At 37.6% G+C, this 14,907-nt stretch overlaps 1 protein-coding gene across 5 annotated transcripts in view; it reads left to right on the forward strand.

Moving 5' to 3' along the window:
* rin2 (Ras and Rab interactor 2) overlaps window positions 1-14,302 on the forward strand; it is a 53,367-nt gene extending 39,065 nt beyond the window's left edge. For 2 of the 5 annotated variants that reach the window (XM_038278553.1, XM_038278556.1), the window contains 5 exons: window positions 82-164; window positions 1,629-1,854; window positions 1,928-2,059; window positions 11,876-12,039; window positions 13,440-14,302. In XM_038278553.1, coding sequence (XP_038134481.1) covers window positions 82-164; window positions 1,629-1,854; window positions 1,928-2,059; window positions 11,876-12,039; window positions 13,440-13,766 — 932 coding nt within the window. In that variant the 3' untranslated portion in view covers window positions 13,767-14,302. Of the gene's footprint in view, window positions 1-81; window positions 165-1,628; window positions 1,855-1,927; window positions 2,060-11,875; window positions 12,080-12,739; window positions 12,792-13,439 lie in introns of all 5 variants that reach the window. The other 3 variants (XR_005280177.1, XM_038278555.1, XM_038278554.1) reach the window with 3 other exon arrangements.
* Window positions 14,303-14,907: the final 605 nt, after the last annotated feature.

The following is a 14,907-nucleotide window of genomic DNA, read 5'->3' on the forward strand; positions in this document are numbered from 1 at the left end:
GTTTACAATGATCGTCACATCTGTCTAGTGGTTTGCCTCTGAGTTTAACTGTGGGGTGTGTGTTCCTGTAATCCTCTACAGACCGGGTTCTTGAGAAGGCCATGCACAAATGTGTCCTGAAGCCTTTGAAGAGCGACATTGAGGTGATTCTGCATGATTTTCAGGTAAGACGAGATTCATCTCCACGCCTATGGTTTATCTGAAAATCTGAGGAAAGCTGGAATTTACAGAACTTTTCTGATTTTGCAACATCCTAACCACAAGCTGTCTATTTACTATGGTTTCATGTGGCAAACCAACAATAACATGGCCTAAATAAATCTGAAAAGTGTGGTGTTATATGGAGTAAAATTGGAAGCAAAAAAAAGAATGCTGCATAGAAGGAAATTGGAATAAAACAGGATTTGCAAATGATAGAATGAAGAACAATAATGTAATGTATGTAATGTAATGTAATCCATAAAAATCTGACTGAAAATCTGAGAGATTAATTTTGCTGTTTTCTCACATTTTTCTCTCAAGTTTTTGTTTTTGTTCTTTACAAATATTTTTACATATTTGATTTTTTTATTATTTCTAAAAAAAAATGTATAAATAGAATTCATTGCAATTTCTCTTTGAGTTTTATGAGTTACATTCTTTTCAAATTGCATTTTGCAGATCTCATTCTCTGTGCCTCTAGCCAAATTCAAACTCTTAGTGAAAATGATGTTGTTAAAACCATGCAGACCAAAAGAAATGTATCTTCTCTCCTCTCTATGGAGGAAAACCTCAATAGAAGAAGATCTGTAAGAAAGAATTTGGAAAGAATTTAATTCGTAAACCATAATCTGACAACGACCAAATAAAAAAATGAAAACATTCATTTTTAAAAAAGGTACTCTAAAAAACTTTTTTGATTAAGAAGTTTTTCAAAATTTTGTTTCTGTGTTGCTTTTTTCCCCATTAATGAAACATGTTTATTTGCAGCAATAATGGAACAAAATCCCCTCCTTATTTTGCTGCATTAAGCTCGTGCATCGGTAACCGGCCACGAGGCCTTTAACTTGATCACAGCTGCAGATTATTTTCCTTCATTAGAAAGCAGCACAGGCTGCGTCAGAATGGAGGAAGAACATCCATGAAGATCCGGTCTACAGATTCTCCATTAGTTGTTCATCTGTTCTTGGACAGGACCTTTTATTTTGCTCTTATGTTTTATTTTTTTGTCTCGTGTGTTAAAGATGTGACGGTTATCCTCCAGTATAGATTCTCCTACCAGAGCTAAAGATCTTTGCAGGTCCTCCAGAGCCACCGATAGCCTGATAGCTGATTAATCCTCTCCTCGCCCAGTCTATCAGTTAAGATGGACCTCCAGGTTTTGGTTGGCCTCTGTTTTATCCATCCTCCCTTAATGAATGGAGCTCTGTGTAATGTCCATTCTTTTAAATCTCTCCAACTTCGTCCCTGAAATTATGCTGAGATGATTATACTGAGCCATTTCAGAGTAAAGGGCTGGATCAAAATGAACAGCACTCTTTGGAGATTTTACTTAAAAAAAATAATTTTTGCTCTACAAGATGCTGTGCATACAGGTTTTTCTGCAGCACAGATTCACTTTAACCGCCCCTCCTGCCTTCCTCCTGCAGGTGAACAGCGGAGCTCTGCAGCAGCTCAGGGAAAACCTGGCCCTGGCTAAAAACAAGAAGCCCCAAGAGCTGGGGGTGGACGGAGCCGTGCCCCCCGACTCTATGGCCATCGAGAAAATTCGCCAGAAGTTCCTGAACATGAGGAAGATGTACTCCCCCGACCAGAAGGTGTCCCTGCTGCTACGAGTCTGCAAACTCATCTACACCATCATGCAGGATAATTCAGGTAAGTAGAAAAATAAGTGGCCGCTTTCTGTGCCTCTGATCGCTGGGCACGTTTAACACTGCTTTCCTCTCAGGGAGGATGTACGGCGCCGATGACTTCCTGCCCATGCTGACCTATGTAGTCGCTCAGTGCGACATGCCGCAGCTGGACACAGAGGTTCAGTACATGATGGAGCTGCTGGACCCGACTCTGCTGCAGGGGGAAGGTCGGTACCGTCTGTGTCTGCAGAGATCCATCTATAATATGTGACGTTAACATAGAAACACACTCATAGATGAACAACTTAAAGAAGAATCTATTTAGTTGTCCTACATTTATTGAACAGATGCAATTCAGTAAATAACAAGATCATCAACGAGTTAATCTATTTCTGTTTTTAATTAACCCCCCCTAAAATAGACAAAAGTTATCTGCAGAAATCTCACAACATCCTTAATTTCCTTTTAATTTGTTGTTAACAGTCCAAAGGCTCCAAATAATTAGTTCTCTGAGCCTATTTTTCTAATCTAATCAAATTAAGGACATTATATGCAACATTAAAACAAAATAGAAAATCTAATTTCGATGCTGTTATGACTGCTGTCATGGCAGCAGTTTGGGAAATTCATGCAGAGCATCAGAGGTTATGTCCTGCAGAGGCTCTAAAACTGATCCTGTAGAGAGGATAGGGACCCTTTCAGCTCTCTGTCCTCTACAGCGGAAGTTTCCAAAGGAGGGGTCAGGAGACACAGAAATGAGGTCACAACATGGTTTTAACAATAAATGTGATGTGATACCGAGGTGTAGGAAGTGCCAAGTTACATCATTAAATACATAAATGAGAAACTCCCATTAAATGAAAAGATGATGTTTTTTTTATCTATCTAATACGTGATTCAAATATCAAATATATCTTTAAACTGAGAAATGAACAATTAGAAATATATTAAAAATAAATGTGTTTAGAAATAGATGACAATTACTTCACTTTTTATGTGTGAAGTAATTCTATGTGTTTATATGTACAGTCAGTTGCATTGGTATTTTTTGGGTTCCAGGCTGAGCTGTTGGTCTGCTCTACCAAACCCTCTTATGTATTTGCAGCAAAGGCTTCTATCACAATATATTTATAATATTCCCTCAATACGATATAATTTTAAAAAGTATAAAAGAAAATGAAAAGCATAAATGTCTACAACAGCTTACCATACAAACATTTGATGATTCATTTGCCATGTTTCTAAAACTCCAAAATAACATTTGAGAAATATAAAAAAAAAAAAAGACAAAACCAGAGGAGGGTCGTAAGTAGTTACATTTACTTTAAGAAAAAATACTTTTAAGAGTAGTTGTTCTGCTTTTTACTTTAACTAAAGCAGTGTTGTTGTGAGAGTGTGACTGCTTTTATCTGAGAAATCTTTCCTGTTACTCCAGTCACCGTGAGTCATTTTTAAGATCCGGTGAAAATACAGGAAACAGTAGAAATAGTCCATGTTGTTGCTGGAAGTTCTTTAGCTTTTCCTGAGACATTTTGGATTCAAAATTTTATCTGTGTTTTGTTTTGATTTTTCCAACCAAATCAGAATAATATATTTTTTCCATTTAAGTTTTATAATGAAAGGATGCCAAATGACATATAGTAGTTTACTGGCTTTTATTTCAGCCACCCCCTTTAGGAGGTGATCATAATTCATAGAGTAACGCACATAACGCACAAACATATTAAAGTCGTGCTTCTCTTATTTGAGTAAAACATTTGGCTAATCTGCCCAAACTCTTTGGCTGTCAGTCAGGAGCGAATGCTGTAACCATTGACAGCAAAGTATTTGGAAATATCAGAAATGTCAACTCAGCATTTGTGAATAAAATGATTTGTTTCAGTTTACTCATAAAAGACATATGAAGAAACAAGCTTTCTGCTCTGAAATGAAAGAATAACTCAAAGACGGAACGCCGTCAGTGAAATGTGACAGAGACAATCATCGATGACAAAATATAAATAAAAAACATGAAAAATAAAACCCAAGTTTTTTTGCTAAAATTAAAAAGAAAGGGTCTTCATATTACTGGTCATAGTTATTATTTAAGGCTTTCTGTAATATCTACTTATGTGTAACTGCAAAGTGAGTTCTCAAATCTTCTGTTAGTTTAATGTTTCCTTATTATAAATAAGTTATATTAGTTTTAGCTTAAAAGACTAATAGAGCCGTCCCCTGGGGGGGATCTTTGCTTTCACCACATTTAAGCCACAATCTCTCCAAAGGATTTCTACACACTCTGGAAAAGCCTTTGTTTCAAGTGTTTTTCAGTTCGAAATCTAGTTCAAAAGTAGAAAAAAAAAGTGATTTAAGAACACTTTCTGGTTTCTAGCCTTGCACTTCTTTTCAGTTTCTAACAAAAAATCCAGAACTGCCCAAAAGAAGCTGCTTAAAAGGAGGATCTTTTTAGACCAGAATGCTGAAGAACCACAGCTAAACTCTCTTAGATTAAAGACCCATTCCATGTCATACAGTATAATCCTTCCCATGCTACTCTCCACAGTGCCTCCAAACTCAAACATTTTAACTTAAACAATCATTATTGTTCTACTGCATAAAACAATATGAACTTTTATATTAATTTGAAATGCCACAAAAGCCCACTGGAAAAACGATCTAGAAATAAGTAAAAATATATTTAATTAAGTGTATTTACCCTTAATTTGAGTAGCTAAATGAGATAATTTGCCAATGGAATGAGTATTTTTACTCTTAAAATAAGATAATTAGATAATATGCACTTGAAATAAGAGAATGCAATTGTGTTTTCTTATTTTAAATCTAAATTGTCTTGTTCCATTGGCAGAATGTCTCTTTTATCTTCTCAATTCAAGAAGAAATGCATTTATTTTAAGAAAAAATGACGTATCTAGATTTAGATTTTTTTCCATTGCAGATTTCCCTAATTGTTTGCAGAGGAAGCGTTCTTTGCTGTCCCTTGTCTACGGCTGTCATTCAATCAAAACAAAACAACATAATTTTCCAAACTTTAGTTTTTAAATAGACATTTTTTTTTATGAAAAACTACCTAAAAGTTGCTAATTAATCCAACAGAAAATGTGTTGGAACCCACAATGAGGCCTTTTGTTTTAGTATCCATGTTGTTATTTCTCTGGAATTCAGTTTGTTTTTGTTTTCTGTGAGTTTTTAATCTCTCTGTGAGTTTCCCTTGGTTTATATTAGTAGAACATTGTTCTCATGAAGGATTTAGTGAGAAAGTCTTAGGTGTGTGCAGAGGAAGGAAAGGTCTTCGTGGAAGGAAGGAAATACCGTTCAGTGTTTGATTATAATGGACTGGATCGGATTCAGGTGAAAATGAACGGGTGGCGCCTTCACAGGGGGAAATATTTTCCTACTGTATCTTCGTGGCACGTAGGCTGAAATAAGTGGCTTGGAGATCCACGTGTGAGAATCTTTTCAAATATGACATCCCTGCAAGAAATCCCTTTACTTTCTGTTCTAAAGAAAGGAAGCTTTTCTAATTCTTGTATCAGTTATTGATAGATTAGCCATCCCAGCTGCAAATTGTGCAACAAAAATATTACCCATACCGAGAACGTACAGTACATAAAAAGAGAACTACCTTCTTAGATCTCAGATCACTTCAGGCTGTACTTCCAAGAACAAGAGGAGGGTCTGTAGTTTAATCCTTTCTGAATAAATCCTACTAATAAGGGGAATATTTAACCATTAAGGAGCAGTCAGTTCCCAGTAGCTGACAGAACATGCCAGCATCTGTTCTTATAAAGTAATAAAGACGTTCCTCCAGGTGTAGGCGTGTAGCAGATGACTGGGTCTAACGGCTCATCAAGGTCTTCTGGCAGAACAAAGCAGCTTCCCACCATCTTAACCATCCATAACCTTTCATGGACTTTCTTAAACCGCTAAAACCAAATTCTCATCCTGATTTTACAGTAATTCATTTATGGCTTTTTGATTTTTTTCCGTTAAGCAAAATTTCATGAACTGCAAAGCTTTTTTAAGACTGGAGACTTTATTAAGAGAAGATCTTCTCATAGAAGATTTAATGAAAACCTAATCAAGTCCTGATAATCATCAGAATGTGCTTCATTCAATGACCCGTCTTTATTCTTAGTGCCAGAAATGATTTTTTTTTGGCTTAATTTTTTTTTTTCACTTGGCTAATTATTTATTTATGATTCATACATATGAGCATTTTGAAAGCTGATTAATTGCTCTGTCCTAACAAGTTGATAATTTTAGCCTCCACTGATCACTGTTTTATTTAAATTAGTCTAAAGACAAATTGTATTATTACTGCTTTTTACTTCAAAACAAATGGGTTCAGATTGACTCCTTTAAACGCTGACAGGATGTAAGCAACAGGTTGATCATGCTTGACGTGACGCCAACTTGTTCCGTCCAGCGTAAACAAAGCTCTGACAAGATGGTTTCACCTGCAGCATGATGACGCACAAAGTTCCCTGAGGCATTAAATAATTTAGCCGGATTCAATGGAAACCCTAAAGGTAAAGACAACAGGAAAAGTAATATCTGCTTCAAGTCAGCAAAGATACTTAAAGGCCTTGTCTATCTGTTACATTTTTCATGACTCTTTTTCAGTTTGGGTTACAGATGTTGCCAACTGACAACTGTTAATCATTTAGAACATGTCATTGGATAATTCGTTACTCGTGTAGCCTGGTCCTGGACGCTATGGGCGGCTTTACCGTAGTAACAGGAGAAGCCGTGCAAGTGAATTTGTGTGGTCGGACAACATGTGGTAATTTATAAATGTTTTCAATCAGGTGGGTCCGGATCCAGACCGAGTTCCACTAATCCTTGATCTCTGGTTTAGAAGATACATTATTTTCCCAGAATTCTTTTGTCTGATAAGCCTTTGGGATGTAAAAACCTGTCAGTGTTGTGAAAGAGTGCTGCAAGGGATGGAACAAAGCGCAGTCACTGATTGGTCAGCTGCTGACAGACCTTCTAGACTTATTGACAGGTTGGGTCACTGTTCATGAAGGAAAACAGCAAATTGCTAAGAAACTTTCCTCTATTACTAATCCTGCACGAGGCGACAGCAGAGAACCGACTCCCAGAAATAATTTCTACTCATAGAAAAAAAGGAAAAATGAATTATTTATTACATTTATTAATGGTATGATTCCTGACCTTTGACCCCAGTGATTTTATAGCACTAGCCTGCCTTTAATTTCTCACACTAGACTGCAAACTTTCTGAAAACCCTCTCAGCATTTAGTACACTATCCCTACTCACATAACGACAATATAGGTGTTGATCAGAGTAAAAAGTATCTGTCTTTTTTTCCTCTAAACTCTTCCTTTCTCATTTCTCTGAATGCAGCACCAGACATGTTTTGTTGTTATTGTTATAAATGAGTGATTTGATTAGAGTCACTGGTCCAGAGCTGCATTGATAGCAATAGAAGCTATGCATTCATTTCAGAAATGCTTTATTAATCATAAAGGGAAATTAGCTGTTGCAGCATGATGGAGTATTAGGGCCAGGTTAGAGATTTTTTTTATTTTTTTTTATTTTGAAAATAAAGTCGTAACATTAGGAGAATAAAGTCATCGTACAACAACCTGTTTCAGAAAGAAAGCTTCAACCCCTGACCATCAGATGACGACCGACCAGCTCCACCAATCACCAACCAGTCCACTTTGACATCGTTGCCCAATTTGATGCTGCTGCCAAAAGATTTCCTTATTTGTCAAACCAGAGCCAAAGTATAACTTCACATGATGCTCCACATTCCTCATTTTAGGGAAGAAAGTGCTTATTGTAAGAGTTGTCATAAAATACAACTTGTTTCTCGTAATTTTAGGACTTTTTATTCTCGTAATATTACTTTATTCACATAATTGTATGACTATTCTCGTTGTGACTTTTTTCTTGTAATATTACGACATAATTCTCGTTATTTTACGACTTTTTTCTCGAAACAGAAGAAAAAACAAATCTCTAACCTGGCCCTAATAGTCCGTCAGAGTTGCAGTAACTCAGTTCTGTTTTTTACCAGTTGTCTTAGGCAGGGGCGGATTTAGGAAATGTGGGGCCCTAGACAAAGACAGGCAGGGGTGCCTTTGAATTGAGAAGGCAACACATAAAACAGACCCATTCTGCAGATAGAGAAATGTTAATAGAATAGACGTCCATTATCTGTTCTAGGTTTTGTCCCTCTCTTCTTGTCCCTTTTCTTCTTGTTTTCCTCTCTATATTTTGTGCTCAGCTGACTTTTTATGCTGTCCCAAAAGCAATGAAAGATTTTTTTTCCAAGCACTAAGCTCACTTAGCTGATTGCTCCTTCCTGTGTTTCCAAGAAGGCAAAAGTAAATAACCCAGTCCTTCTTTTCACTGTAGACAAGCCATGATCTGCTTATCTGTTCTCCATTTTTCATTTGGATGTAATAATAGCTGCATGAATCATGACAGCAGACAAGATAGAGGAGAGCAGGAGGCAGGGTTACCAATCTAGTTGCTCTGGAGAGCAGAGTTTGCTGCTTTTAGATGTTGTCTCTAAGGCCTCTAGTAGCATATTATGAGCGTTCTGACGGCAATTTAGAGAAATTTATATATATTTTTTTATCAAAAACATAATTAATGTGATCAAATAAGGGATAGCTGTATGAACCATACATGTAAATAAAGTTTTATGGGGCCCCCAGGAACTTGGGGCCCTAGGCAACTGCCTAGTATTGCCTAATGGTAAATCCCCCCTAGTCTTAGGTGTTGATAGCTGTAGGCAGGAAGGATCGTCTGACATTCTGTTGTTTAAAACTCATGAAGAGGATGTTCACTGTTGTCCATAATGTTCTTTTTAGTTAAATCATCTCCAGAGGTTCTAGAGAAGTTCTAGAACAGAGTCGGCCCTCTTTATCAGCTTGTTGGCTTCACCAACAGATGATGGCATCTATCAGGAAAAACTGATCTTCACAACAGACTTATAGAAGATATGTAGCATGTTGCTGCAAACACTGAAGGACCTAAGCTTCACAGTCTGCTCTGTACTTCTTGTGGAGCTTCACAATCTGACTCCAGTCTAGTTTGTTGTCCAGGTGAACAGCAAGGATTTATATTCCTCCACCTCCACTTCTTCTCCCATGATGTTAACAGGATGTAACTCGTTCCTGTTTCTTCTCAAATCTACAATCATCTTCCTTGTTCTGCTGACATTCAGGATTAGATGTTTGTTATCTTATTGTTATTGTTGATATCACTCCCAGGATATCCTGATTGTTCTGTCTGACCTGATGAATGTTAAACTTCCTACATGATGAACTCTGCCTATTTTCGGAATTTAGTGTCAGTGATATTTGGTATTTCCACACTTTTCCCCTTCTGGGAGTTAAGTTGCACGAAAACTCTTCTTTCCAACTAGTTTGGGATGCATAATTCAGAGGCGAACCGTTTGCACTTCCAGCTCCATAACACAGAGCAAGGGTCCATCCATAAACTACAGGGCAGTTCGGACACTTCGGCTAAAGCGGAAGTGCGTCAGCAGTCACCATAAACACCGCTGTCTGAAAAGTGCTGGCAGTAAGGAAGGAAGGAAGCAGGGTACCTCTCGGCGCCCATTTAATTAGCATAGGGACCTATTGGCTTTCCTATCCGTCCCTTCGGAGCTATGCTGTTTCCAGCAATCCTTTAGGTGAAAGGACGTGTAGACACAGCTCACCTCATAGATGTTAACTAAAATACATTATCACTTCATGTGCACTTTGTGTTACACACGCTAATGTACAAACCTTTATCTGTTTGGGGTTTTATGGTGGAGAAATTCAGATGTTCGCAACATTTCTGTAATTTTTTTTGTAGTTTTTTTTTTTTTTTTTTTGTAGTCCTAATTTGACTTAACATCATCCATGTGCGTTTCTGTTGCAAGATGACATCCGTAAGTCTGTCAGGATTCATTAGAGCAGTCTGAAATTCCTTTCATTCCAATAACAGCGTTCTTAGAGCTACAATTAGCAATATTTGGATGGAGAGATTGATTAATCATCTGGTTAACTGAGCTGGATAAAGGAAAACTAGTCAGGGTTTTTACTATCTGGCATTGATTCACTGTATTTAATCATTGTTCTTCTTCATTATTGTCTCAGTAGACAGTAAATGAGTAAAAGAAAAGGGAACACAGAGATCAATAATCTGTCAAACTAACGAGCCATTTTGAAGGCCAACCAATGTGTAAATAATAGAAGGATTATTTATAGAAGCAAATCCCCTACATCTTTACTTTGGCTGAAGATCAAACCAGTTAAACTGCACTGGCACCTGTAACCATGTAGGTTACTTTCACTGAGGTAGTGGACTCTATATATCAGCTGAAATAAGTGAAAGTTGCATATATATAACCCTAACCCTGGATGTTCAACTAACCTGGACTGGAATCATAACTTTGATGGTTTTTTTTTACCTACATGCTGGAGGTTGAGTTCTTCCATAGTGATGGTGATGCTTTTAAGAATATATATATATATATTTTTTCATCTTGTGAAACCTGTGATGTAGTTTGCAGGAGCAGCTGCTTATCAACTACTAAAAGGAAGAGGTTAGATAAGCTTATCAGGATGGCCAGCAGTGTCATAGACGAGGTAGGAAGTTTCTTCCGGATTGCGTTTTATTCTGGGATTTTTCCATTGTTTTTCCAGCCGGAAGAAACTTGGAAGGTCAAATTAACTGGAGAGTTTTATTTCTTTTGGTGAATATTTTCCTTCAGCACACTGCAAAAAAATATTTAGAAATAAGTTTTAAAAATTCTTAAATTAAGTGTATTTAGCCTCAATTTGAGCAGGTAAATAAGATTATCTGCCAACGGAATGATGATTTTTACTCTTGAAATTAGATAATTATATAATATGCACTTGAAAAAAAAGGATGCAGTTGTTTTCTCTTATCTTAAATGCAAATTGTCTTGTTCCATTTGCAAAGTGTCTCGCTTTTCTCCCCAATTAAAAAAAAAAGACTTATTTTATGAAATAATGACTTATTGAGATTTAATTTTTTTGCAGTGCAGTCCGAAATCCAGGAATAACCTTGAGGTGGGGTTCGATATCTATAAACCAGGGTGGTTGGGGGCCATGAATAGCAGAAGAAATTAAAGAAAGAAAGCCAGCTGGTGAAATCTGAGTGTACGAGAAAGCGTTTTCCTCCATGTGACCAATAGTTATTTATATAGATTTAGTATTACATGCTCTTAATATATTATATGAATGAAAAGTGTATTTACCCTTAGTTTGAGTAGGTAAATAAGATGATTTGCCAATGAAGTTGGTATTTCTCCTAAATAGATAATATACACTTGAAATAAGACAATGCAATTTTGCTTCCTTATTTTAAATGTAAATTGTCTTGTTCCATTGGCAAAGTGTAAATGCATTTATTTTAAGAAAAACTAACTTATTTAGATTTCATTTTTTGCAGTGCATAAACATTTCTCCTTATCTAGCATGGCTGATATAGAGAGTTAACTTTTAAATAGAAGTCTCCCAGTTCTCCAAAATAGGATCTATTACCAGGACTTTCTTCCCAGTTTCTTCCACTTGTCCAGAAGAAACCCGGAAGAAACTCACCCCTGGTCATGGACATAGTGCAGGTGGTGGGAGACAGACCAACTCTTAAAAAAATAAAATCCCTGTTTTTCCATTATCTCTCCCTTCATGCATAATATTGTTGCAGAGCCAAAGACCTCCTTCAGGATTTCACAGGTCATTCCTCTCAGTGGCTGTTAGACTTTATAATCACCATTGCTCCTGACAAACTTGATACGATCTTAACTTCATTTATATTAGGTCTGTTTATATTATTGTTGTTTTTGTTTTAAAACGGTATACCGTTCTGTGAATCTCCATTGCCTTTTAGTTTGCTGCTTGTTCAGCTGGATTTCACAAACAAGAAAATGTTTGCTGACAGGGATGTTTGCTGTTCTGATCAAAGTTGATTCATCAGTCAGTTGTCAGAGTTTTTTCTGCTCACTCAATCTTGTGTTTTTGTGTTTTATTTCCTTTCCCTCCAGGTGGTTACTACCTGACCAGCGCTTACGGCGCCATGGCCCTCATCAAGAACTTCCAGGAGGAGCAGGCGGCCCAAATTCTGAGCTCTGAGGCCAGGAACACCCTGCACCAGTGGCACCGCCGGCGAACGGCGCAGCGCTCCGTGCCCTCTGTGGACGACTTTCAGGTATCTCACCGGAGCTGAGCCCACCTTGATCATCCAGGCAGTGAGTCCAAGTTGTAACAGTTAAATCTGCATTCCTCTGAGTTGGAAAAGTGCATGAAAGAAGCTGTGTAGTTGCTCTACTTCACTAACACAGCACCAGCTTGAAAAGGGGATAAGTGTTTTGGTGAGCAGCACCCCCTAGTGGAACAACCGCATGCTGCTTTTCTATTTTATTTCTCCTGCATGAGAAATTTCTGTGAATGTCACTGATCTCTATTTATTCACTGGATTGCTGATACCCCGTTGGTGGTACATGGTGCTGTAAAGTCACCTGCCGCCATATTGGTACTCCCTAGTTAGACAGGTCGGAATGTAAACAGTACATAAGACCTTTAAAACAAAGATAAATTCATCACTATGACACACACTTGCAGTTTCATAGCATCAGTAGATTAATGTAATTTAAGGTCAAAATAGGCACATCATATTACATAGTTATTATGAAGTTTATAATCATTTAATATAACATATTAAACAAATTCATCATAACAAAATGAGTGCATTAATGGAACATAATAGTACTGTACTTAGATATTAAGAATGTACACACACGCCCCCACACACACTGTCTGATGATGTGCCAAAAGTGCTAAATTGATGATGTACATGTAATATATACATGTATTAATTACATTGTTATGGTAATTTCATTACATTCCAGGCATTTTAATGGCGTGATTCCGTGAAAGTGGGGTGGACCAAGATGGCGGCAGGTGACTTCAGTTTTTTCGGCTTATCACTAATTCAATGAATAGAGATCAGTGATGAATCGCAGCAGGCTTCAGCAATGGAAACTGCATCTATTCCAAAACCATTCTTAAAAAAAGCTTCCTGGATGAGAAGCGAAACGTCTTCAAACTTGTAAACAAAGTGCAGTGAATTGTTTTTTTTTTTTTTGGAATGACTATGACCTGGATGACTGAGAATTTTCAACAGCATATTTCAAAACCAGTTTGGAGGTTTTTAGGGTTATTTTACTGTTGGAACGGACCTGTGTGCAAAACTTTGACCAAAACTGTCCCCCTCAGGAACATTCCCAGAACTACTGCAATAAACTTAAAACAAGTGACAATTTTACATAAGTTATAAATGACAGATTATATCTGACAGAAAAAAAAGCAGCAAAGACGAATCAAATTTGGCTGCTTGGCTAAAATGAGAAGAAAGGCAAATTTAAGCCTTCAATGACATAATCTTGCCTCCACTGCCAAGCATGGTGGTGGTAGCAGCATGATGTGGGGAGGTTGTACTGCTAGTGGTGAACAGAATACATTTGCTTGTTTCTACAGAGCACAGACCCCACATCCTTCTACTTCATTTCTCCTTCAGAAGATAAACGTGATTTTTTTTTCCCTCCACAGAACTTTCTCCGGGTCGCTCTGCAGGAGGTGGGCTCAGGCTGCACGGCTAAAACCCTGCAGGTTCAGCCGTACAGCACAGCGGAGGAGGTCTGCTCCCTCTGCGCCTTTAAGTTCAAGGTACCGGATCCTGAGAACTACGCCCTGTTCCTGATCACCGAGGACATGAGCCAGCAGCTCGCTCCAGACACCCACCCCCAGCAGATCAAAGCAGAGCTGCACAGCCGGCCCCTTGCGCAGGTCTTCCACTTCGTCTACAGGAAGGTGGACAACCTCAACCTCTGCAGCCAGGCTGACATCAGCAATGGAAACTGCCTGCAGGCGGAATAGGGAGGCGCTGCAGTTATGGTTGGTCAGGGTATCTAGTAGGTATATAAAGGAAGATTAGAGGATGTCTGATGTTTTGTTTGGAGGGACTTTTGAGGAAGCTTGGAAAGATTCAGAAAGATTTATGCAGGTTTGTTCAAGATGGATATGAAGTTTGGAGATGCTCAGGCCTCCTCCTTTAATATGACTCAACTGCTGTCCCCACCATGCCTTATATATAAACTGAACACTGTATGTTACTGAGAGCGGGCCCCAGGTTGAAGCATTTGCAAGTGTTTATTTAACAGTTGAAATGATCTTTTGTAAAATAAAAAAAAACATGTTTTTATTGCTCCACAGCTGCAGGTCAGTTGTGGTTTATATTTCTGTGTATAATTATTTTTGTATTCCTTAAAAGATTCATAATTTGATATAATGTTGGTGTACTGGACTTAATTATGCCAGTTATTAAGGTCTTTTTGACACAACAATATTACAGTTATTTGCTGTGAGAAAGCTCGAAGGGTTTTTAATTGAAATAAAAAACATTCTGAATGAAACTGCCTCCAGACTCCTGCACTTGGTTCAAAGCAGATTATACTGTATTATAATATGTTAATTATCTTAGAAATACATGAAAACACATACAGGAAGTGGAGTCGATCCAGATTCCGGTCTGTGATCATTTACACTGTTTAATGATGACAAAGGATGCCAAATGAACTTTATGTGCTTCTGCTTGTAAATATAAATGCTGTATAAGCATCTTAAGTTACCATCTAAATAGCGGCTATTTAGCCGTGCTGCATGGAGGAGCAGCGTCACTTTTTTGATGTGTTCTAAAGGTGAGGATGTGATGCTAATAAATTGCAGCGCATTACTAAGATCGTTTGTATCAAACTAGCGATGAGCGCATTAGATGGAGAAGGATTTAGTGTATTTCTGCACTTCATGGAGCCACATTTTTTTCCCTCTGAGAGCGGCCATAACCTCTGATGTTAGCCTAGCTTTTAAACTTTTGGTTGCTCTCAGTTCAAATCAATTATAAATTATTAATCGAAATTCAGTTTAAATACAGCCCATCCAAGAAGATATAAACACACCGAAAGACAATACACAGACATTATACATGCTGGATGCTGAATTACACTAAACAAGGAGCCCT

This window comes from Cyprinodon tularosa, unplaced genomic scaffold, assembly GCF_016077235.1.
Source record: "Cyprinodon tularosa strain WSP-4 unplaced genomic scaffold, ASM1607723v1 ctg142, whole genome shotgun sequence".
Lineage (NCBI taxonomy): Eukaryota > Metazoa > Chordata > Actinopteri > Cyprinodontiformes > Cyprinodontidae > Cyprinodon > Cyprinodon tularosa.